This window comes from Mastomys coucha, unplaced genomic scaffold, assembly GCF_008632895.1.
Source record: "Mastomys coucha isolate ucsf_1 unplaced genomic scaffold, UCSF_Mcou_1 pScaffold4, whole genome shotgun sequence".
NCBI classification, from domain to species: Eukaryota; Metazoa; Chordata; class Mammalia; order Rodentia; family Muridae; genus Mastomys; species Mastomys coucha.
In genome coordinates, this window is record NW_022196910.1 from 50,908,716 (window position 1) to 50,935,094 (window position 26,379).

Below are 26,379 nucleotides of genomic sequence, written 5' to 3' on the forward strand. Positions count from 1 at the left end.
TCATTATTTTTAATAGCTGAGTAGTACTCCATTGTGTAGCTGTACCACAATTTCTGTATCCATTCCTCTGTTGAGGAACATCTGGGTTCTTTCCAGGGCTAGCTATTATAAATAAGGCTGCTATGAACATGGTGGAGCATGTGCCCTTATTACATATTGGAGCATCTTCTGGGTATATGCCCAGGAGTGGTATAGTTGGGTCCTCTGGTAGAATTATGTCCAATTTCCGGAGGAACCACCAAACTGATTTCCAGAGTGGTTGTACCAGTTTGCAATGCCACCAGCAGTGAAGTAATGTTCCTCTTTCTCCACAACCTCTCCAGCATCTGCTGTCACCTGAGTTTTTTATCCTAGCCATTCTGACTGGTGTGAGGTGGAATCTAAGGGTTGTTTTGATTTGCATTTCCCTGATGACTAAGGATGTTGAACATTTCTTTAGGTGCTTCTCAGCCATTTGGTATTAATCAGTTGAGAACTCTTTGTTTAGCTCTGTACCCCATTTTTAATAGGGTTATTTGGTTCTCTGTAGTCTAACTTCTTGAGTTCTTTGTATATATTGGATATTAGCTCTCTATCAGATATAGGATTGGTAAAGATCTTTTCCCAATTTGTTGGTTGCCCTTTTTTCCTATTGACAGTGCCTTTTGCCTTACAGAAGCTTTGCAACATTATGAGGTCCCATTTGTCAATTCTTGATCTTAGAGCATAAGCTATTGGTGTTCTGTTCAGGAAATTTCCCCCTGTGCCTATGTGCTTGAGGCTCTTCCCAACTTTCTTTTCTATTTGTTTCAGTGTATCTGGATTGATGTGGAGGTCACTGATCCATTTGGACTTGAGCTTTGTACAAGGAGATAGGAATGGATCGATTTGCATTCTTCTACATGCTAACCACCAATTGAGCCAGCACTATTTGTTGAAAATGCTGTCTTTTTCCCACTTTATGGTTTTAGCTTCCTTCGTCAAAGATCAAGTGACCATAGGTGTGTGGGTTCATTTCTGGGTCTTCAGTTCTGTTCCATTGATCTACCTGCCTGTCACTGTACCAATACCATGCAGTTTTTATCATAATTGCTCTGTAGTACAGCTTAAGGTCCGGGATGGAGATTCCACCAGAGGTTTCTTTATTGTTGAGAATAGTTTTCACTATCCTACATTATTTGTTATTCCAGATGGATTTGCAAATTGCTCTTTCTAAGTCTGTGAAGAATTGAGTTGGAATTTTGATGAGGATGGCATTGAATCTGTAGATTGCATTTGGCTAGATGGCCATTTTTACTATATTAATTCTGCCAATTCATGAGCATGGGAGATCTTTCCATCTTCTGAGATCTTCTTCAATTTCCTTCAGAGACTTGAAGTTCTTTTCAAACAGATCTTTTACTTGCTTAGTTCGAGTTACACCAAGGTATTTTATATTATTTGTAACTATTGTGAAGAGTGTTGTTTCCCTAATTTCTTTCTCAGCCTGTTTAACATTTGTGTTTAGGAAGGCTTCTGATTTGCTTGAGTTAATATTATATCCAGCTACTTTGCTGACGTTGTTTATCAGGTTTAGGAGCTCTCTGGTGGAATTTTTGGAGTCACTTAAGTATACTATCACATCATCAGCAAAGCAGCAAATAGTGATAATTTGACTTCTTCCTTTCCAATTCGTATCCCTTTGATCTCCTTTTGTTGTCTAACTGCTCTGGCTAGGACTTTAAGTACAATATTGAATAGGTAGGGAGAGAGTGGGCAGCCTTGTCTAGTCCCTGATTTTAGTGGGATTGCTTTAATTTCTCTCCATTTAGTTTGATGTTGGCTACTGGTTTTCTGTATATTGCTTTTACTATGTTTAAGTATGGGCCTTGAATTCTTGATCTTTCCAAGACTTTTATTATGAAGAGATGTTACAGTTTTTTCAAATGCTTTCTCAGCACCTAATGAGATGATCATATGGTTTTTTTCTTTGAGTTTGTTTATATAGTGAATTACGTTGATGGATTGCCATATATTGAACCATCCCTGCATCCCTGGGATGAAGCCTACTTGATCATGTTGGATGATCATTTTGATGTGTTCTTTGATTCGGTTTGCAAGAATTTTATTGATTATTTTTACATCCATATTCATAAGGGAAATTTGTCTGAAGTTTTCTTTCTTTGTTAGGTCTTTATGTGGTTTAGGTATAAGAGTAATTGTGGCTTCATAGAACTAATTGGGTAGAGTACCTTCTGTTTCAATTTTGTAGCATAGTTTGAGGAGTATTAGAATTAGGTCTTCTTTGAAGATTTGATAAAACTCTGCACTAAACCCTTCTGATCCTAGGCTTTTTTTGGTTGGGAGACTATTAATGACTGTTTCTATTTCATTAGCAGATATGGGACTGTTTAGATCATTGATCTGGTCTTGATTTAACTTTGGTACCTGGTATCTGTCTAGATAATTGTCCATTTCATCCAGGTTTTCCAGTTGTGTTGTGTATAGGCTTTCGTAGTAGGATCTCATGATTTTTTGGATTTCCTCAGTGTCTGTTGTTATGTCTCCCTTTTCATTTCTCATCTTGTTAATTAACATTTTGTCTCTGCTCTCTCTAGTTAGTCTGGTTAAGGGTTTATCTATTTTGTTGATTTTCTCAAAGAATCAGCTCCTGGTTTGGTTGATTCTTTATATAGTTCTTTTTGTTTCTATTTGGTTGATTTCAGCCCTGCATTTGATTATTTCCTGCCTTTGACTCCTCTTGGGTGAATTTGCTTCTTTTTGTTTTAGAGCTTTCAGATGTGCTGTCAAATTGCTGGTATATCCTCTATCCAGTTTCTTTCTGGAGGTACCTAAAGCTGTTAGTTTTCCTCTTAAGACTGCTTTCATTGTGTCCCATAAGTTTGGTTATGTTGTGGCTTCATTTTCTTTAAACACAAGAAAGTCTTTAATTTCTTTATTCCTTGACCAAGTTATCATTGAGTAGAGTGTTGTTAACCTTCTATGTGTATGTGGGCATTCTATTGTTTATGTTGTTACTGAGGAGCACCTTTAGTCCATGGTGAGCTGATAGGATACAATGAATTATTTCAATCTTCTTGTATCTGTTGAGGCCTGATTTGTGACTAATTATATGGTCAATTTTGGAGAAGGTACCATGAGGTGCTGAGAAGAAGGTATATACTTTGGTTTTAGGATAAAAAGTTCTATAGATATCTGTTAAATCCATCTGTTTCATAACTTCTGTTAGTCTCACTGGGTTTTTGTTTAGTTTCTGTTTCCATGATTTGTCCATTGCAGAGTGCAGGGTATTGAAATCTCCCACTATTATTGTGTGCGGTGCAATGTGTGCTTTGTGCTTTAGTAAAGTTTCTTTTATGAATGTAGATGCCCTTTGATTTGGAGCATAGAGGTTCAGAATTGAGAGTTCATCTTGGTAGATCATACCTTTGATAAATATGAAGTGTCCCTCCTCATCTTTTTTGATCACTTTAGGGTGAAAGTTGATTTTATTCGATATTAGAATGGCTACTCCAGCATTTTTCTTGGGACCATTGCCTTGAGGATTGTTTTCCACCCTTTTATTCTGAGGTAGTGTCTGTCTTTGTCACCGAAGTGGGTTTCCTGTATGCAACAAAATGTTAGGTCCTGTTTACGTACCCAGTCTGATATCTATGTCTTTTTATTGGGGAATTGAGTCCATTGATATTAATACATATTAAGGAAAAGTAATTGTTGCTTCCTGTTTTTTTTTTTGTTGTTGTTGCTGTTGTTAGAGTTGGAATTCCATTCATGTGGATATCTTCTTTTCGTTTTGTTGGAAGATTACAGTTTTTTGCTTTTTCAGAGATGTGTTCCCCTCCTTGTGTTGGACTTTTCCATTTATTACCCTTTGAAGGGCTGGATTTGTGGAAATATATTTTGTGAATTTGGTTTTGTCATCGAATACTTTGGTTTCTCCATCTATGGTGATTGAGAGTTTTGCTGGGTATAGTAGTCTGGGCTGGCATTTGTGTTCTCTTAGGGTCTGTATGACATCTGCCCAGGATTTTCTAGTTTTCATAGTCTCTGTTGAGAAGTCTGGTGTAATTCTGATTGGCCTGCCTTTATATGTTACTTGACCTTTTCCCCTTACTGCTTTTAGTATTCTTTGTTTGTTCTGTGTATTTAGTGTTTGACTATTACGTTGCGGGAGGAATTTCTTTTCTGGTCCAGCCTATTTGGAGTTATATAAGCTTTTTGTATGTTCATGGGCATCTCTTTCTTTAGGTTAGGAATGTTTTCTTCTATAATTTTGTTGACGATATTTACTGGCCCTTTAAGTTGGAGGTCTTCAGTCTCTTCTATTCCTATTATCTTTAGGTTTGGTCTTCTCATTGTGTCCTGGTTTTCCTGGATGTTTTGGGTCAGGAACTTTTTGCATTTTGCATTTTCTTTGACTGTTGTGTCAATGTTTTCTATGGTATCTTCTGTGTCTGAGATTCTCCCTTCTATCTCTTGTATTTCATTGGTGATGCTTGCATTTATGTTTCCTGACTTCTTTCCTAATATTTCTAACTCCAGAGTCGTCTCTCTCTCTGTTTCTTAATGGTTTCTATTCCGTTTTTAGGTCATTTGGTGAAATTTGATCTACACTTTAAAATTCACGTTTTTAGATTGAATAAATAATCAGAATTGTTATAGTTTATAGGAATCTACGGAAAGGGATTTGTTGTAATGTGTAGCATTTAACATTTTAAAGATATGCTTGATTTGCCTGTTGACATGTCTTTCATTCATGGTGTTCAGTTACTTCTAGTAATATTGATGTTGACTTACCATTATGTGTGAGGAGATTTGCCCAAACTCAAAAGAGGTTTGTTTTGTCAAGTGCCTGATTGCTTTTAGCATTTTTACTTCTGCATCTTTGGCTGAATCTTCTCTGGTGGGAAACATATACTGTTACTGTCATTTCCATTCTTTCCCTCATCCTGTTCATAGAAAATCTGGGAGGAGGAGGAGGAGTGTGCCTGTGTGTGTGCATGTGTTTATACATGTGTGTGTGCAAAAAGAGACAGAGGAGACAGAGGGAGAGAAGCAGACAGATAGACAGACAGACAGAGTCAGAGAGTCAGGGGAGGAGAAGAGATTCATTTTTCAAAAGATGCTTGCAAATTATTGGTTGTAATCTCTGCTTTCTTGTTTCAATATTCTTCTTTAAAGCATTCTGGACTGAGAAAACTGGTTCTGGGAGAACTGGTTTTATCAGGATGCTTTTGGGAGTTGGATTGCTCAGCCTGCTTCTAGGACTCATATGGTGTGGTACTTCATTTCTGTCTTGAAAGAAATAAAATAGAGTATTTTCAAAAAAAACACTGTGTCTAACAGTCAAGGAAATCCACATGGGTAATATTATTTGAGATTTCATTTTCCCAGCTTCAATTACAACCTATGATCAATTTGTGTGATTACTAAGTGTATGACTGGACAGTCAAACCTCCTTTATGATTAAATTTTTTCAGATGAGGTTGTTGAAAGCAGATCCTGCATGTACAATACTCACGTGGACCACAGACTTAAATCATATGCCTCCAGAGTATAGCTTTAGGGTTTTTGAGATGAGGTATAAGGAAATGTGATTATGAATAAAGTTTGATAAAAGTTATTAATGATAACTTTAATATACTCACTTTTTGCCTACATTAATGGTCTAAGAAGAGCCTATTTAGTGACATGGCACCATATTTCATATTACAGTTATAACTAAATATTGGTAATATGATAAAGTCTCTTTACATATGTGAAGTAAAAGAACCATCATGATGGACTTATCTTCAATAGCAATAGTAACACCAAAGGGTCATCCTTCCTGAGCATACAGACAGTATGGAGAGAATGTGACAATGTCAAGTGATTGCTCCTTTCCATTTCACTTGGCATGGCTCCTGAAAGTATGCAATGCTCTAACCTGACATCTTCCCCCCATTTCTTCTGCATGGTGGTTTTCTCAGCCGTACTGCAACAGGTGTGCTTCAACTTTGCCTCAGGATAAATGCTTACACGATGTGTGTGGCTCTTCTGGGGTATTCCTCTAGGAACTTTCTATGGCGATATTGGGATATTATTGAAGAAATGCCATGTTTATTTGTGGTTAAATGTATCCCACTCCTGAGGAGTCTTATGGACATGTTATGTTTTTTCACTCATTCCTCCATGACTCTTCATCTTCTGTTTTGGAACAAAACTATTTCATTACTCAGGGAAGCTAAGCAAAGTTACCTCTTTTTGTATAGCACATAAAGGGGAAAACCATATCCAAATCCAGGAGGATAAATTAGTCCCTGCTGACAAATGTACATGTCAGTCTGATTTTCCTCATCTTTTCTAAGAGGGAACATACTAAAGGGACATCTCTTGAAGATCTCATGATAACAATCTCAAGAGGCATTGTGGTTGAGGCTCAGTTATAAGAAGGCTTTGATTTTTCATTCATATATTATGTGAAAATGTATGCTCAGAAAGTTGTGTGTTATGGGTAATTATAAGTCAGCTCAGCTGGTCCATAGTCCCAGTAACCATATATTTAATCACACATTACATGTTTCTTGTAAGGGTGTATTTTGAATGAGGTTTTAAAGTGGTGAGGTTTGCACAAAGCACATTGCTCATGTTAGTGTGGATGGGCCTCCTCCAGTCATAAGTAAATATCATACATAAATAGTCTTCAATAGGTACCTTCCAATCAAACATAAATAATCCTTATAGCAATATTAAAAATGGACAGAAACAGGATGGAACTAAATTATAGTACTAGCAATAATATTAACGGTGAAACCTCCTGACATGTGAACTATTACAGTGTAAGTATCTTGACCATATTTTCCTAAAAGGATGACAACTGCCATGTGTATTTTAAAATACTAGCAACTACACAAATGCTATTCTTATAGATTTTAGGAATGCTCATACATATCTTGTATCTTTGTGCATAAATTTCCATATATAATTAGAAGAATTAAAGATTCAGATAGACCCACAAAAGTTATAAAAATTTTAATTAGAGACTGGGAAAAGAGGTGGTAGCAATTTTCAGAGGGTTTCTGTGAGAAGTTGCCAACTTTTTTGTGGGGAAATACGATCACCTATTAATTTCCCATCTATTGTACCCATTCTTTTGAAGTCATTTTAACTATATTAAAAACAAGAATAAAGTCCTATCTGATAAGCAAGATGTTCTTGGGTCAGTCATAAGCATGAGGGACTACTCGTGTGCCAGTTTTAAAGTAAAAATCTATGAACATTCCAAATACACTATAAATAAGCAATATTTTTCTATTTCATTTTAACTGCTATTTTTTTTTTACAGAGTGGGATATATTTTCTTAATAAATGTATAGTGACGATAATAGTGACTCCATTGAAAACACTGATATAATACTTTTCATTAGTTATTTGTATTGGAATTTTCTAATGAGGTTGTGAGATGGGACAATTATGTAAACACCACATGGGGCTCTTAAGTGTCTAAACCACTGAACAAAATTCACGAATTACTTAAAATGGCTTGGGCCACTTCTTAGGGCTTACTCAACTCTTAAGAGAGGTGCATAAATCAAGCAGGTTGTCCATGGGTTGACAGGACAAAATAGGCCAGTTTTTCCAATAAAGTATGAACATTATTATTTAACAATAGTACATATTGTTAAGTATAACAGCTGTAGTAATGTCTAAGGATGCCCTTCAATACTTAACCCTATAGCTAAACAGGGCCCCTAAAAGAAAGCACAGATTCATTGGGAATTGTACTCAGGCCCATTAGTAATAACTATAAAATATTATAGAGGGTGTGTGAGGTGCCTCAACAGGGAAAGGGGTTGCACCAAACCTGATAGCCCAAGTTTGATCCTTACATGGTAAAAAGAAATCTGAATCCTGCAAGTTGTTGTCTGGCCTCCACATACATGCTATGGCACTTTTACGTGTGTGTGCACATGTGTATGTATGTGTGTCTGCACCTCTATGTGTATATATGTGTGTGCATGTGTAAATGTGTACATGTGTGTATACACCTGTGTGTGTGAACCTGTGTGTATGCACATGGGTGTGTATGTCTTCACCTATGTGTGTGTATGTGCGCATGTGTTTGTGTGTGTTTATATGTGTGGTATATATGTGGTATGTGTATATGAGTGTGCACCTGTGTGTATGTTTGTATGTGTGTGCTCACTGCCCCCAACATAGATAGATAGATAGATAGATAGATAGATAGATAGATAGATAGATAGATAGATATATAGATAGGTAGGTAGATAGATAGGTAGATAGGTAGATAGACAGATGGAATAAATAAATGTTGTCAAAATATTGGTTGGTTGTTGTTTTTAATTCACCAAAGAACTAGAGTTGCAGTGCTTCAATGGCTACATAATCTGGGACATTCTCTCCACTAGTGTGGGAGAGGTCAGGCCTATTATGCTGTTCAATTGTAAGAATTACCTTCCCAGAAGTATGGTTTGGAGCATGAACGTCACTGTGTCCCTTTTAGTCACCAGGATTGCTTTTCCAGTCACATCTTACTGAGACAACCAGGAAGGAAGGACTTTTTTCTATGAGGTGCTATTGTGACTTTTACAAAGGTTTCTTAGTATAATTCTAAGGTAGACTTGCAAAAGTGTCTCTTTAATGATTCAGCTGTTTTAATAGGGGACATAGTACACTACAGCTTTGCGCTTGTTTTTCATATATCTGCTTTTTTTTAAATAGTATTCGTGTGTGTGTGTGTGTGTGTGTGTGTGTGTGTGTGTACATGCATGCGTGTGTGTGTGTGTCTGTACATGTATCAGTACACTATAGCTTTGTGCTGGGGTTTTCACATATCTGCTTTTTATTTTAATAATATTCATGCATGTGCGCTGTGTGGTGTGTGTGTGCGTGCACGTGTATGTTGTTTTGCCTGGGGCAATGTGAGATGAGGCTGGTCTGGAGTGGTTACTGCACTGGGAAATGCTTGTTTGCTTGAATGCTGATCAGCGTTTGCTCATTTCGCTCTTAGTAATACAATGTTAATGTTCTCACTAAATCACAAAAATGCTGAGAAGAAACTGATGCAGAAAGTGCTTATAGATATTCAGCAATTAGCTGAGGCTAATAATTCCTATTTATGGAATAACAAATAAAACCTAAGTGATTAAAAAAAAAACCCAGCACATTTCAACTGAAATGTGTGGCAATGTGTGAGTTTTTGCTCTTAAGTGGTGAAAAAAATGCATTAGGAATGGTGTGAATAATATAGCCACTTACTTGTTTTCTGTGACTCTAAAATGTAGCATTGTCCCATGCTTTTACTCAAGAAATGCCTAACTCTGCGAAAGATGATCATAACAGAATTTTAAAGGCCAATGACATACCTATGCTTAATGCCTCATTATTATATTTTCTATTTTTATGTTTTATAGCATCACAACAAAGGAAGTAATCCCTAAGAGGTAGATTTTATTGTTTTTGAAAATATTTATTTGAAAGTCAGACTTGAAAGTATTTGCATGAGTATATTAATTTCTAACGGGGAGCACAATTACATTTATTCTTCTTAGTAGTGTGATAAAATATGGCTTAGTTCCATCTAGGGGTAAGAAGATAGGGTTTGTGGTATATAGAAATACACAGCTAATAAATCTCAAAGTGAAGATGGTCTTATGATTAGATATTCTCACCTCGTACTCTTTATCACTCTCTGTCATTCTACTATGTATCCTGCCTGCTGACAGCCTGGCTCCATCATTGTTAGAGACAATCATCACCAGCAGATGAACATTCAGGCAGACATTACATTTTAAACGATTTTTAATGAATTCCATGGTAAAGAAAGGAAGTAGAAAAATAATGAAGTTGAAATCCACAAGAAATTGACTTTTTTTTTATTAATTGGTTATTTTATTTATTTAGTTTTCAAATGTCTCCCTTCTATAAACCCCCATCCCATCTCCCCTCCCTTTTGCCTCTAAGAGGGTGCTCCCTCACCCACCCACCCACTCTAGCCTCACCCCTCTAGCCTCCCTATGCTGGGGCACCAAGCCTCCACAGGACCAAGGGCCTCTCCTCTTACTGATGCCAGCCAGATAAAGCAGTCCTCTGCTACATTTGTAGCTGGAGCTATGGGCCCATTCATGTATAATCTTTGGTTGGTGGTTTAGTCCATAGGATCTCTGGTAATCTTAATTTTAGGAATAATTATGAAAATTCCATTATAACACAAACTTTAAAAATATATGATTGGAAAATTGTAAAACCTAGCTGAGAAACTTAAGGGTGTGTTAGATGATATTAAATTCCAATATCACTGGGCTTTAAAATTGGTCTAGGTTTTTGTAAGAGGACTTTTTGATCACCTTATTGTAATAAGTCATCTGCTTGGAAGGTAGGAGAGTGTGCCATGAGTTTAATGTGGCCCTAGAGTGACCCTAAACTCCATATGGGCTGATAAAGTTACAGTCAGCCTTACACTCACCCTTTCAATGTCTCATCCTTATGATAGAAATGCTGGAGAACACATCACAGTGCTGTAACTGGGAATGGTCGCTCGACAGTAATTTTAAACATTTATTATAAGCTTAATGTAATTGAATGGTTTTCAAAAAATGTTTTATGCTTTTAGGAATTTTCCTTTTAGGTCCATCAAAATCACCAGAATCCTTATGTTTATACCTTGAAAACATCAACATCCAAGAGTTATTTACTAAAACTCAAATTTCCATGAAACGGATAGTTACTTGATTCAGGTGATGATAGAACTTCTAATCCATAGGAGGAAATCTCTCTAGGATATGCAAAAGATGAGTTCAGGAAGCAGGTATAAAGTAGGACTACCTCAGGGAAACTGGAAAATACAGTTGCTCTTGCTGTCCGTAACAGTTAACTTATAGCTGTGCACCAGACAAATGGAGTTGTAGCATGGTGCTACCATGAAAATGGGCCAAAGAAAAAAGTTGAAGGGCTTCAAAGTTCTTGATGACTTGTCAACACTAAGCTTCCTAAAGAAGTCGAACTGCCATAATTTGCCTTTATTATTTTCGAAATGGTTACATAAAAATCCTCAAAGTATCTTACCACCCCTTTTTTTAAAGATAAGATATGTATACATTATATGTGTTCTGACATCAGAAATCCAATGAGAAGGGAGAAAGTAGAGTGTGTAGAGAAGTGTGAAGTTCTAGAAAGACTAGTCTGATTCTAGGAGTATTCTGATCCAGGTAGGCAAATGTCAACACCAGGAAGTCTTAGAGATTGAAAATACGTGGGTTTTCTGGCAGACCCCAGAAGACTCTCATAATAAACCTTAGTCATCCAGTGCATAGCCATGTCAAGCTCATCTTACTTCTGATAAGATACCCCCAGTGCAGATATCCCTGTGAACACATTTTATTTGTGATTGGGTACTCCTGAGCTGCACTGTAAGAAAGTAAGAGAGGTGGAACAATATTTCTAGAGTACTGTCTGAATCACCCTGGTACCTAAAACTGGACTGAGGGGTACTTGGATTATTGAAATGTCATTGAGAAAGGCAAATAAATGTACAATCTCTTGGAGGAAAATTAGAGTCTTAGTCTCATAATCATTTTCCAATTTTTCAAATACAAAACATAACCATACAATTAGAAAAATAAAATCCCAAACCAGACACACAAGAAGATACGTAGCTTGAACAACAACAAAAATAGCAACAACAACCACAACAGCAGCAACAAAAACCAGCCCACAACATTGATGTGAAGCCACTGTTCTGTCAGAACTATAGGAAAGTCATAAAGGACCAAGCGATGATAAGCCAACTTAAGACATGATAGACTCGTAAAAACTACAAAAGGAGTCAGAAGAAGGCAAGGGAGCAAAAAACAAAGAAAGAGTGGGTGCAGACCTAACCAGGTAGGGTAATATGCACTTTAGCATTCACACTGAAGAGGCAGAAGCAGATGGATCTCTGTGAGTGAGTCCCAAGCCAGAGTGAACTATACTGTGAGCTCCAGGCCAGCCAGGTTATAATAATTAATGATATAAAGATCATGAACTTGAGTGTGAAAGAAAGTGATGAGAAGGTTTGGAGGGAGGAAAAGAAGTAGGAAATACTATAGTCAGATTGTAATTTGTGGGGAAAAAAGATTCCTTTAAAAAAGTCATCCTTCATGATTTAGGGGGAAAAGGAAGGGAAGAGGTGTCAGGAACTCTGAATAGCAAACATAGCTAAGTCTGTTCTTCCCTCCCTTTGTTCACTCCCTCCCTTTCTCCCTCACTCTTCCTCCTCCCTCCCTCCCCTCTATGTGAATGAGGTTATATGAACCATATTATTTGGGTGGAGAGCTCAATAATTTCATCATTTTTTCAATGTGTTCCACTATAGAAAACTTGATGCTGCTTCAGCAGCACCACCATACTGGTCAAGAAAACCTATGAGTCCTAGGTATAGGATAATTGCCACCAGAAAATATTCCAGGAGAAAAACTCCCTGACAGTGTTAGGCAGCAGTATGGAAATTACTCGAGAGAAGTACATTTTTAAAAGTAGGATAATTCATAACGGAAATATTAACTGTAATAAATATGCCAGTATAAACCTTGATGTATCCATTTGGACATTTTCCACATCCCAAGTGGTTAGTCTAATACCAATTAAAGCATCACAGATTGCTATTATCTTCCTGCATTATTATTTTCATGAATTCATTTTGTCCTAAAAAATCAGACCTTTTCCAAATGAGAATACATTTAAATATCTGATGTACAAAAGTGAAGTTGAATGTCAGGACCCATAGATATCTATAATTTCAAATTCTAAAAATACAGAACCATGGGAATAATGCTAAGAAAATTAGTAGCTGAGAAAGTGGCCTATGGGGTCACCTGATCATGCCTCTAGGTGTTTATGGAGAATCCAAATGGTAATTCAATTTCATTCTGAAGCTGCTTATGCTTATCACTTTTGTGTGTGTGTCTGTATTCATTCATTCATTTTTTTCATTCATTCCTCCATATACATATCCTTCCATTGTTTTAATCTTTCATTTGATAAATATCAGGGATCATTTAAGTGACAGGAATACTACTTAGTCATGAAGAAAGAAGTATATGTTAATATTCTTGCTTTACCATAGCTCATAGTTCATAAATCATATTAATGTAATGAATTATGCCTTAAGTGTAGATAAATTTCTGAATATATGGATCATGAAGCTATCTCCTACCCTTTGTGCTTTAAATCAATCACAGTACTAATTGTGCACAGAGACTAGGAGCCATGAGTGTGGACAAGAACTTAGAAGAGTATTAAATGTGTGTCTATGAAGCCTTTGCAAAGAAGGGCAGATGAGACTAGTAGGTTAGTCTACTTCTGAAGGATTTTATGTTTCATAGATTCGAGTTTCTTTCTATAGTATGACACCATTGTAGATGTCAGGTGATGGTGGCGAAGAAGAGGATACAGAATGGGCAAGACTGATGAGGGAATGATCCCCTTATACAAACTAGATGAAGCACAGTCCTTTCTTACAAAATTGATGGTGGGAAAGGGTCTGGGAACAAATTCAGAGGACGAGTAGAAGCAGAAGAGGGGAAATATATAGACAATAGCTATGTAATTCATGGAGAATTAAAGACTTTCACACAGAACATGTTTTTGAACAATGTAAAGGACATGGAGCAGTGGGAGGACATGAACATTGCATCTCCTCTGCTCATGGCTAGGTAAAACTCTTCCACATGGCCTTGAATTTCATTCTTTGCTGTTTGCCACTCACACCTACTGTATGTAATGGCAATGCTCATTGTCTAAAACTCTAGGACCTGGTATGCCTAGATACGGTCACATGTTCTTGATATGTGATCAGTACACTGAAGTTCTGCCCTACCCTACACATTGCCTTAATATTACCTTTTCTACTTTGATAAGGAGAGGCCAAAGTTAGCAATAATAGTCAAAAAATGTTTTTGATGTTCAATAACTTGAAGCTATTCTTAAATTATAAACTATCTTTAATCTCTACTATGTCTTTTTTCTTCAATGAGTTTTAACTCTTCTGTCCTCTCCCATTCATGAAGGCAATGTTATATTTGACTCATTCATTCACAACCTCTCTATTTCCTGATGCCAATGACTAGTTTCACCTTTATATGATTTATTGTGAATAACATTATGATTTATATTTTCTCAAATTATTATGCAAATTACACATAATATTTTGATATATGCATATATTATATAATCACATATATATAAAATCTTCTTTGAAGAAGAATGCATAAAGTATCATTATTACTGCTGAACATGTCAAGGGTATTATGCAGACCACTAATGAGTGTCGTAGGATTTATAATAAGAACTGTGAAGCTGGCTTGAAAGGCAAGTGCCCATGGGTGATGAAACTTAAACATTGGTTAAAGGGCTTGATCTCTTTTACCTGCCCTAAAGAATGAATGATTCAAGTTTATGCATGAGCAAGCTCTAAATTACTGCAGGCATGGATGTTCAGATAAGCCCATGAATGGTTATGACTGCAAATATGAAATCTTAGGATTCCAACTGAGTATTACCACATAATGCTTCTATGATTCTTTGACACTTTAATGTTAAAATACTTATTTGTTGAGTTCTTTGTTCTTTCTTGCTTGAATTCAATGTCACTTATTTTTCTTTGGTTTGTGTAGAAAGTCTCCCAAACTATTCACTAGGAAAATTTACAATCCCCGTTGAAATTGCTTATAAAAGCTGTTTAAGTTAGCCCCATTTATTGTGTGTGTTCCTCTGAAACTCAACACACTCAGCATTTATAATCCTCTAAGAGCAATAGAGAACTGCTCCCACTGTGAGCTTTGTTGGAAGCAAAGGGCGTTATTGTCTTGTGGTCCCTTTATGCTTGTTAAAATGTTCCCTTTCTCTCTGGCTTTTAATCCTGTGATCTGTTGAACAGTGGAGTACCTGACATGTGTTTGTTCCTTAGGCAAACGTGTAAAAATCTTCACGTTGGAATGGAGCAATAGAAAGAGAAGGTTTCTGCTGTGCCTGATGACAATTTTTGATTTTCCACATTCAAAATTATTCTGGCTCCACGCTGGAGCAGTAGTTATGGCGAATCCTAGTGTTGGTCGGATTCTGAGGAAGGGGCAGAAGTTTCCTTGAGAAGTAAAGATTCCAAACAACTCCAGAAATGAGCGCCTGTCTCCTTTCATTTCTCACAGAGCAGCAGGTGTGTACCCCATGTTAACAGGGTGAACTGCGACCTCCTGGTTCTTGTGGTTACTGTAGCTTTCCAGGTGTTTGATTTCAAAGAGAGATAACAAAATCAGTACAATTTTAGAGACTAGAGGGCAAAGAAGTAACTGTATGGTTAATAAAGGAAGCAATAATGTTTCTAATTTTAAAAAACTGGGAAGAAACATTGTTCCTTGAACTGACTCACAAAGCCCCCATGTTGGATGTCGTACAAAGCCCCATGGTGAAGGAGCCAATATATTGCCATTGATGAACCTTATGCTGTTGCCACTAGGGGCTCTGCAGTGCCACTGTCCTTAGAATAGGAAACAAAGTATAAAACCCTTGTTTGTTCCTGAACATCTGTCAGTGTTCAACTTGCATATTGTTTATAAATTTTCATGAAGAGTCCTGAGCCAAGGGGCTTTCTCTTAATCTCCATAAACCAAATCTAGACACATTTCTTACCTAAACTATTCTTTATGTATTGGAATTAACACACATTTAAAGTTGTGTTGTGCCCCAGCCCCTAAAGTCTTTCTCTCTCTCTCTCTCTCTCTCTCTCTCTCTCTCTCTCTCTCTCTCTCTCACACACACACACACACACACACATATACATTCTTATATATGAACATGTATGTGTTTATATGTGTATACATATATAAATACACATATCCATATAATCATATACACACAAATATGTACATATACAACACAGATACATATGTATATATATTCACATATCTATACCAATTGCATATATATGTACATATATATATATACATATATATATATTTACTTTAGAAATTTGGGACTACTGAATTATATTATTAGGAAGGCCCACAGAAGATAATAACCAGGTGATGATGGAATGGGCTGGAGGTGCATGCATAGTCAATACATCCTGCTTGTTAAACATCATTATCTATGATGTTCTTTTCTTCAGAGAGTGGATTTTAACTTTGTAATGCATAGAAAGGGATTTGAAAATTACTACCACATATGGCATGATCATCATTGAAGCTAACTGAATGGTAAATGATGATAGAACATGTCCTTCTTCTAGAATGTTCTCAAAATATTCTGACTTTGTGCTTCCACATGTCACACCAAGCCTTTTTTTTTTTTTAACATGATAGCATCATGTAATTTGTTTGGACAAGTGGCCCAAGAAAATGTTACAGAAAGCCATTTCCTTTATAACTCAAACCAACCAGGAAGTTAAGAGAAAATGTTCTTAGCAATTCCAACCCAGTGGGAAGAATGCTTCTAATTCCAGTCCCCCTTTCCAAGTCTCATTGGCTACAAACTAATTCTGAAGCACAGTTTTTAAACTTTATCACTGCTCCCATTTGCTTTTACTGCAGCAAAGCTGAAGTTGTTGAGGAATATAGTTCTTGACTAGGCTTAAATTTTAAGCTAACATTCTACTGCAGAAAGTGGGTAGAAACTATCCATTCAAATTATTCTGTATAAATGAGAGGTGAATCCTAAAAAACAAATGTAATATCAAATTTGACAGGTGAGGCACATTCCAATTGAACTAAAAAAAATTCTCACGATCTCTAAACTTTCTGGTACTAAAATCTATAATTCATATCTTTAAAACAATCTACCCAGATTCTCTTCAGGAATTACTTTCCTGTCTTAAGTTTTTTTTTTAACTTTCTAAGATATTTATCCTCATTCTGAATGCTTCTATACATTATCTAAGCTTATTATTGTTTTTCAGTGTCTGTGTTCTACCAGGAAAAGAAAGTGTGCAAGTTGGGGTCCAGAAGTAAAGGACATATTTTGCTAACACATTCTGAAAAATGCCAACGGTGTTTATTAGATACCCAATGAATGACAAAGTGAAGCACAGTTCATTTGCTATTAGCTAAGTCAAACTGAGGATGAGTTTTGTGTACTGAAGGGAGAGTGGTTCATAAGAAGCAGCCTTGCACTCATCCACTTCCAGGAGGCATGTAGTAGGGTTCAAAGTTGTGAGAAATAGCCTAAGTCCACTGTTCTAAAGATTGTTTGCACAGCTTGGAAAGCCCAAATATTCTGTCTCTGCAAACAGTTCCCTAGCACTGCTGTTATATACGATAATAATCACATCTTTTAGAAAGTTAAATACAGTGGCATCATACTAGTTGGGGCTGAGAGAGGAGTTAGGAACTCAGTCCAAGTGACAAGGTTGGCATCTCAGAACAATTCAAGAGACTTTAAAGTTCTAAAACTAGCATGCAGCAATGCTGGTGTAAAACAGTCTCCGTAGCTGGTGAAAAAGCTATCTCAGCTCTTATTTACTGCAGTGACTCTGCCAGAAGAGCAGAGGACCCAAGGCCACATCCAGGGTATCTTCACCCCTCTGTTTCCAGGTGAGCTCACCCTAATTATACCTAACCGGGATTAGCTAGCTATCTGCAGCTGTCTGAGATGCTCCGGGTCACCTGAAATGACTCTTGTGAATTACCCACGCCTGTTAAGTAGTCAAGAACTTAGTGAGAAGATTAACTGAACATAGTTCAAGATCATTCAGTAGTCATCCTTACTTGTGCTGAAGTATTGAATAGACAGCTTTTACTAGCCCATCTGTTAGGATGAATGTCAAGACCGATTCAGCCTTAGAATTCTCTGAGAGAAATTAAGATGTGGTGTGAACATACAGTGTTTTTTAGATCTGTCGATACTACATGTATTACTATGGAAGTAAAATATACACTTAATTTAAGTATGCAGATGAGTATATTTATGAAAAGGATTTATTTCCCCTGTTTTGTATAATCCCTTGTCATCGAAACCTGAAAGCTATCTGGTTAGCTGGTTTGTACATGCACATATTTGACAGTCAGGTGTCTTCTGTTTTGTGACACCTTATTATATAGCATGCTTTGAGATGGGGTTGAGTATGTTCATACACAGTTATGACCAAATTAATGGCAGCTTTTCCCTAGCTTAAATGAAAAAACCTGTTACTGTGGAATAATAACATTTTAATTGCACATTTAGTATACAGATAGTGAAGCAAGAGCTACATTCATATACTTGTAAGAGGTACATTAAAAAAATTCATTTGCAGTGAGCAGCAATTCTGTTCTAAGGAAGGGAAAGTTCATTCACATCAGCACTTAAGATTATGAAGGGATTCTGCTGCTCCTTGGGCCTTTATTGAACAAGCTAAATTGGTTGGAGTGTTAGTGTTAAATTGTGTGTATTTGTGACGTTATTAAGCAGCCATTATAAAGGTTGGACACAGACTGCATTTAAACCTGCTTCTTTCTCTCAGAAATACTGCCACACTTCCCTGCTTTCCACTTGCTTAAATAAAACATGTTCATTAGTACAAAAATAAATGTTTGGCTAATGACATGGGTATTTTAGAGAAAACTTAACTCCCTTTGGAATGAAATTGACTCCACTGCTCAAACACAGCATCTTTCCCATTAATGTGTGTACGCGACTTATAATGACAAGGATGTAAATGCTATTCTACAGTACTCTATAACAAGATTTTAATGACTATGTTAGAGAAAAGAATATATTATTCTGTAGACAGCAGAAGAGTCACAGCAATGCTGTACAGAGATGGAAGTGATTTCACAAATGTACACAAATTGCAACCTGAACAAAGGTGTTTAATAGTGTTCCATTAAAGAATGATGACATCAGAGTAACCATCAGTATGGCAGGGCATTGTCACATGTACCTCATCAGAATAATGCTTAATATGGCAGGACATCGTCACATGTACCTCATCAGAATAATGCTTAATATGGCAGGGCATCTTTACTTCTGCATTCCCTTGATGTATAATCATGTTGCAAGTTTTATTCCTGGATAAAGTGTGGCCTTGATTCCTTAAATATATGTCCGGCCTACAAGGTCTCATGTAACATGGCTCATAGAAAACACAAAGAGAGAGATACAGAAGGAAGGGAGATAAGAATCTGAGAGGGTGCATAATATATGTCTAGTAATAGGGGCAAAACTATTTTCACGTGTATATAGATGCCTTAAAAGTGGTGGTTACACTGTATATGCTGCTGAGTTCCTGTCACTGTCTTTAGCACAAACAGGTCTATACTTCTTAGCTCAGTGCTTACGGGTCACACACCAGAGGTTATTGCTTTGTGAACACTGACTGCCTGGTACTGTCCTCAGCACAGGTCTGTACTTCTTAGTTCATGGCCATAGGATGCTAATGTTAGCTAGTCTAATCTGTATCTTGAATCACATCAAATAATCTGCAGAAATGGCAGCCTTGTTCCACAGATCAAACATCTAATCATTACTTTGTATCAAAATTGTCTAAAAAGACATTTTATTTTACCCAAAGCTATCAAAGAGCATGAAATTCTTAATATATGACTTTTAAAAGTAGTGTTATTTGAAGAACAAATTGCAAGGTGTGTTACTATAGGAAACCGAAAACAAACAAAAACCAAACAAAACCAATAATCACAATTCAATCAATTAGTATTTCTACATAAACAAGCAGCAACAATGCTGCCTGATGGGAGCTCTACATGTCACTTTTGTGTCTCATTTGAGAATTATCACTACTAACATCTGCTAATTATTACATGCATGTACTGGAATGTACTTTTTGTAAGGGATCTTTGGTTTAGTTGTAGAAACACATGAGTGTTGCAAGGTAATAATATTGTTCTATAATTATACATGGGAAGATTAAATGATGTGTTCACTCTCAGTTTTTGAAAGACACAGGGCCTGGATTTGAACCCAAGATCTGCCTGTGGAGGTCACACTGTTTCCATATTGCCTCCCACCAGGCCCAGCTCCCATTTCTTACCTAGTTAGTAGACCTTGGGAAGGAAGAAAAATTAGACTTTATGAATATAATCATATAAGATTTTTAGTTGCTGAAATACTTGTAAACACTTGGAGAAAGAACAGATTTGAATATACTTCCATTGTTGAATTTGAAAAAAAAAATTGGAGGATATTTAAGAATGTTCAAAGCATAAAGTGCAGACAGTATAAAAATAAGTGACTTTCCTCATTTCAGATTTATCTGGTATCTTATGTGTTGCTTGCTTGCTTCTATTTTCTTAAAGTGGTGAATAGATTTGACACACATATCTAAGAATCTAAGCAGCGATCTGGAATTGATCTGTTGGACTGGTGTAACTGGATGCTTCAGTCCTTGATACCTGGATTGATTGTTAGCACATTAGCTTCTTCATCTTCCAGAGTCACTTAAACATAGCTATGTGATTGACACTGGGTTACTGTTACTATTACTACATTTTCATTTCCATGGATCCATCAATCCAACAATTGCATGTAGCACACCAGCCAATAGGCATTAAATAAGACTGTGTGAAAGACAACCTTATGAAATATGACTTCTGCAAAGGCACATAGGTGCCCTAAAGCAGCAGTTATGACATGTGGGTAATGAGGTAAAATTAGAATTATTTCTTTGTTTCCTACAGCATGTTGTGTCTGTAGCCCCTTAGAACAAGAAGATGGGATGCATACATGAGAGCAACTGAGATTTTTCTATCCTGAAGCCTGTTGTAATAGATGGAAATGTGCTAAGATTATTTTTAGAAAGTGAAGATCTTTCTGTTTGATATTTTATCAAACATAAACTTTTGGTGTAAAGAGTTATATTTTACTTCTAAAAACAGACTAATCTTTATGTGGTTTCTTAATATTATATCCTTGTTAAAATGCTTGCTTTTATAAAAATTACTTGAGGAACTCTTATATTCCAGAAAATTCCAATGTATAGATTATAGCAGGCAAGGTCGCATTTATCTTCATCCAGTTGTAAGCTAGAATTTAAAGTTGATCATTTGGATTTTTTCAGTCAGCATAGAAATTATTAAATCATTGATTTTTCTCTGCTTAGTGTTTTTTGTTTCGTTGGAGCTGAGGATTGAACCCAGGGCTTTGTGCTTGCTAGGCAAGCGCTCTACCAGTGAGCTAAATCCCCAATCCTTCTTTGCTCAATTTTAATGATTTTGTTTTTAAATATCCTTTGAATTGTACCTCTTAGGTGACTTAATTTGGAGATGGTTATCTATAGTCATGATCTTGTTTTATATTTAAAATAGTACATTGAAAGATATTTGAAAATGTGCATGTCTTACTGGTTCTGCCATTATATTTGGTATAAAGTTAGAGATTTCCAGAGGGTGTGCTGAGACATGCTCATGTGCATAATTTATTCTATGTTGAAAAGGGCAGACCCTGAGTTTACCTCCATTTGTTGTTCTCAGATTTACCTGGATTTTTGTCTAAGATTTCTTCCATTCTATTTCAATTTCTCTTCTTTCATATCTGAAATTGTTATTTTGTGGTGTTTAATACTAACAAAACTAGATATTTACAGGCATTGCGGTCCTCAGTCCTCACAGCAGATGTTAACAACATCAGCTGCATTTTATACATGAGAAAACTGAGAGAGAGAGAGAGAGAGAGAGAGAGTCTGAAAGAATCCCTACCACAATCGATTTAATCCATAATGTCACCCATCTAACCATAATCTGTCCTAATCAAGTAGAAGGATCAAGTCTAAAATAGACTGCCCATTATCATTTGATACTAGAGATTATTTTATTATTTTATACTCCTTATCTGAGAGATGGGTTGAACTAAGAATTCTGTACAAATCCCAGTGTGAGGAAAAGATCCTTTGTGTTACAGTCCATACGTGTTAGATAGTTCTTAATTTTACACAACTATCTCTTATGGCCATGTTTAAGTTTTTTGGCTTTTAAAGCTATTATTTTCTCCAAGAGACAAAATGTACTACAAAAGCATGCATTTGTGATATTTTTGTGTGTATATATTTATAATTACTTACATATATATTTCTGTTTGGATATGTATACTTTTTAATGGGTATGTATATACATGCACACACACAGACTTTCAGAGATGCAGGAAACATTGACTTTGTTTAAGTAGGTCTTTAATATTGTTTGGTTTTGAAATTATCTGAAGACAAGGCTTTAATTCAATACACAAAAGACCAACAGAATTTTCTCACAGGATTTTATAAACCAACAGTAACAAATATTTACCTTCAGATAAAGAAATAATTATGGGAATACCATAGTAACCTTCAGGTGACTCAAAGCTGACTCTTCGAAGGGGCCGGGCACCCAACCTGCCTCCTTGTTTTAGGGGCCTTGCTTGCCTGCTCTCCTGTCTCCAGTATCCTGCCTCATTGCTTCATTAACCCCTTCCTGAAACGCATCAATTCTTCTCTCTCAATCTTTTCCAACACCTCTTTACCTTTTCTATTGTTTCAACATCAGTCTTACAAATATCTTCCCCAGGTTACGCTGAATCATTTTTCTAACCAGGAAGGAAAACGTTTAAGAAAATGTCAATGGACCTTTCTCAGCCAATGGTACTCACAGATTATGCTAGAGTAGACCCAATGGGCAAATGCTCCTGTGAAAATACTTTTTCAGCATTTCCCATAATGATGAACTATCTCCATTAGCATCTCTGACATACTATCTATAGACTTAATATTTTCTGCCCCCCCCTTTTTACACCTGTGTTCTGGGAGCCCTTCACAGATTGTGTGGAATAAGCACAGAATGGCAGACAGCCTGCTGAGACTCTGTCCTTCCTGAGAAATTTCCACTTTCCATGGTCTCTAAATTCAACATGCCCTTCATGCTGTAACCCTCAGTGAAGAGGGGCAGTAGGATAAGTAGCAGTTGGCAATAGACGAAAAAGAAGATAGCTGTCATCTTGCTTCAAAAACATTTTGAATTTTGCATGTCTTTTTGTAGTACAGCTTGAGATTAGCTATGGTAGAGCAAAGTCTAGGGTTACCTTATTGATGAGTTTCATAGTTTCATTTTTCAAAGCACATCACAAAACAACAAACATAAAGCAGCCCTTTAAAAGAGCACCTTACCAAAAGCTAAGCAGCTGTGTCACTTAATGAAATAAAACCAGATGTTCACATTAATTTTAAAGCATCACATGTTGTAATACCCACTGGTAGAAGATAAGTCCTGGGGGTTTTCTCAGGGGAAACCTATTTGCTGTTAGTGTGAAGTGGCGAGCACACTTACACAGCAATAGCTTTGGTTTTTTCCTATATTGCTTCTGCAAATGTGGTTTATTCACAACACATTCCTTTCCTTTTGTTCATATATATCAGATTAAGAGTTATGAAACTCACTGTGAATCTTCCTAATTGATCCAAATTGCATTAAAAATACAATTAGTTTTATGAGTAGCTCTGCATACTTTGAAATTTGGTAAACAATTGCACTTTTCTTCATTCTTTGCTTCCACAACCATTCTTCTGATCATACAGTGATAATAGTTTTCAGAACATAAAACAGGTTCTGATAGCCCTCAGTTTTTATGCTATTTTGAGAACAGATTTTGTAGAATGAGTCTTCAAGGGTTGAGAGCATCCTGACTGAATTCCAGCAACCAAAGATGTTTCTCCACAGAGGTCTACATATTACAGCCACCTCCTGGTCCTCACAAATGAAAGGATCCTCAGAATTATTCTCCTTCAGACAAGAGAACTTTTGCCAGTAGCAAATATCTTTGTCATAGTTGGAGGCATTGGAAATAATAATGGAGGTTGTTTTAAGGATATTGCAAAATGATAGAAGGAAAACATACATCTGTTTTTATAAGTATGTGAACATGGGTGTCCCAGAGAATTCAGCGATGTGTTTGGTACATACAGTGAGTACCACCTAGTAACAATTAGCTACTTTTACTAGTACTGAGACTGTAGATTTATTATAGAGTGTTGATCATATTTTTTCCTTCCTTTACAGGTAACCCATTAACTACTCCTAAATCAAGTAATCCTCATGGCCGGGTTCATGGAGACACAAGAATAGAACTTGGACTCCTGCAGTGACCTTGAAGATTTTTATACCGCTTAGATGAGACATTTAAAACCCATTTCCAAGGGACTATATGGCTTGTCATCTACTTCTTACTGAAACTAAGACTTTAAAGAAGTCTGAAGTGAACACTGGGGCCTGAAGACTTTATTGGCTGTGAAGTATGCTTGGCTCAAGACACTTCTGAGGGAAGCGGACACTGTTCTCCACGGAGCTGGGACAGAGTTGGTTTTCTGGAGTGGCACCAGAGACTGTCACCTGTAAAGTTCCTGGCTTCAGCTGTGACTGTTCTTATGTCTAAAGCTGTCTCCCAAGCTCACTGTCCTGTCATGGATGTGCTCCTCGCTCCTTTGTTCCTTGTCCAGTAGGACTGTGCACAGCTTTGACGTCCCCTTCGCAAACTCTTCCAGCATGGCAAAAACAGGGACAATTTTATTGGTATTCTAACCTTGAAACTCTGAAAGCCTACATGTTTTGATGTCTTACTCTGGCCTCTGTGAAAGAAATAGAAGTATTTACCCATTGATAATGATAATCATTGGCAAATCACAGTGATCTGAATACATCCCTCACATAAGAATGTGTAGGCGACCTGACATGTTTCCCCAAGGCTAAACATGTGGCTGCAGCTCTCTGACAGTTGAACAGATAGCAGTTAGGACTGAATTCCAATTCCCATTACACAGTACTCTGTGCCTCTAGTGCACCCTTCCTTCCAGAGGTTTTTTTTTTTTTTTATTTTAAGTGTACTTTCTTTTTTTATATTTCTTTTTACTTTCCTTCACAGAAGTCACCAGTGTACAGTCAAGTTAGCAGAGAGCTTTTGATTTAAAAAAATAAAACTCGCCAGGGACGCATGTACTTCTCTAGTTTCTCATCACTTATATTTCTTCTTGCATTTTCTTAAACTATCCTTTCTGTCTCATTTCAAGATCATCTCCTGCTCGATTCCCATGAGTGCTTGAATGCTTATATATTTGTTCAGTCTGTGGATAGAAAAACAAACAAACAAACAAACCCTGTTGATTTTCCTTGACCACAAAGGTCTAAATACTTGCTTACACTTGTTCCATTCAAACAATTCTTGGCCAGTATTTGGTCCATATTTTCACGGCCATCCTAAAACTTGTGATTCTTAGTTCTTTGTGATTTTGTCTTACAAATATTTAAAGGCCTTAAACATTGATTTACCTTTTTCTAAGTTATTACAGAATGTATAATTTTGTACTGCATTTATTTTGTTTCACTTGTGATGTGGGGGAAGGGAACAGTGGATACTGAGCTGCCACCCCATAATAATAATACCATGTAAACCTATAGTTTGAAGGCATATAAAGGCAAGGGTTTTTCCATGTCTTAATTATTTTAGCTTGATCAAAATATGTGTTTCACAGATCATCCTATTAGGTGGTCCACCATTTTAGTAAAAGAGTGAAGCTGCTTGGGAATTTTTGTACTTCTAGAACTCACTGACAAAGCCAGTTAACCTTAGGTTGGCTTCTAGGATGGAAGTTCACATATTCTAGAGAAGAATTTGTATCTGTTAGTCTATAACAATACTCAAAGGGTCACATATTAAGTAGAACCTTTAGTTGGAAGAACAGCTAAAAGTGTAAAAATCTGTTAAAAATTAAATTGGAAAACGACACTTTTAATATTGAGTGAAAGTCAACCGCCTCATGAAAATGTGGAATGAAGTGATTCCTGGAGTACTTTTAATTGCATAAAACCACTTGGGTAGTTCAACATGGGTTTCATGATGGGTCAAGTTTTAAAGCAGTCCAAATGAAAGGAGTAACAGTTGTGCTGGATTTTCTCTGTCAAACAAATTATCAGTACTTTCTTTGGTACAAAATGAAAACTATCATTTTGGATATTATGGCTTTATCCTAGGCTTGTTTGAAATTATGGATCATGTTTCTCATTTTGAAAAGTATATCATTTAAAACAAACTGGAAATTCTGTATTATATAAAAGTGTAATACATGCGTATCAATAGACAAAATAAATGGAATTTCAATTATATGAACTAGAATATTCCCAGTAGATTAATGTTGTGACTATTCAGAAAAAAATAAATAAAATTGGAATATAAAATGGACTCACTTTCACAAGTACAATTTGGAAAATCTGGTTTCTTGTATCCTATTTTAAAAGCACCCTAGTCAGTAACCCAGGCAGCTCTGAATTTAGATGGAAGCTGGCAAAGTTTTCAATCCTCTTTTAATAAAGTTCTCTGCTTAACTTTCCATTTGACCTGCTTTTTAGGAAACTGACAAATCAGGCATTGAAACCTGTGACGTTCCCCTGTAAGGCACCTGTGAACACAAGGCAAACTCCACCT

At 36.5% G+C, this 26,379-nt stretch overlaps 1 protein-coding gene across 7 annotated transcripts in view; it reads left to right on the forward strand.

Annotated features, from left to right (window-relative positions):
• Positions 1-26,282, forward strand: part of Tafa2 (TAFA chemokine like family member 2) — a 472,572-nt gene extending 446,290 nt beyond the window's left edge. For 5 of the 7 annotated variants that reach the window (XM_031350385.1, XM_031350384.1, XM_031350387.1 and 2 more), the window contains exons 5-6: positions 14,924-15,169; positions 23,964-26,282. In XM_031350385.1, coding sequence (XP_031206245.1) covers positions 14,924-14,935 — 12 coding nt within the window. In that variant the 3' untranslated portion in view covers positions 14,936-15,169; positions 23,964-26,282. The remainder of the gene's footprint in view (positions 1-14,923; positions 15,170-23,963) is intronic. The other 2 variants (XM_031350386.1, XM_031350383.1) reach the window with 1 other exon arrangement.
• The last annotated feature ends 97 nt before the right edge of the window (positions 26,283-26,379 follow it).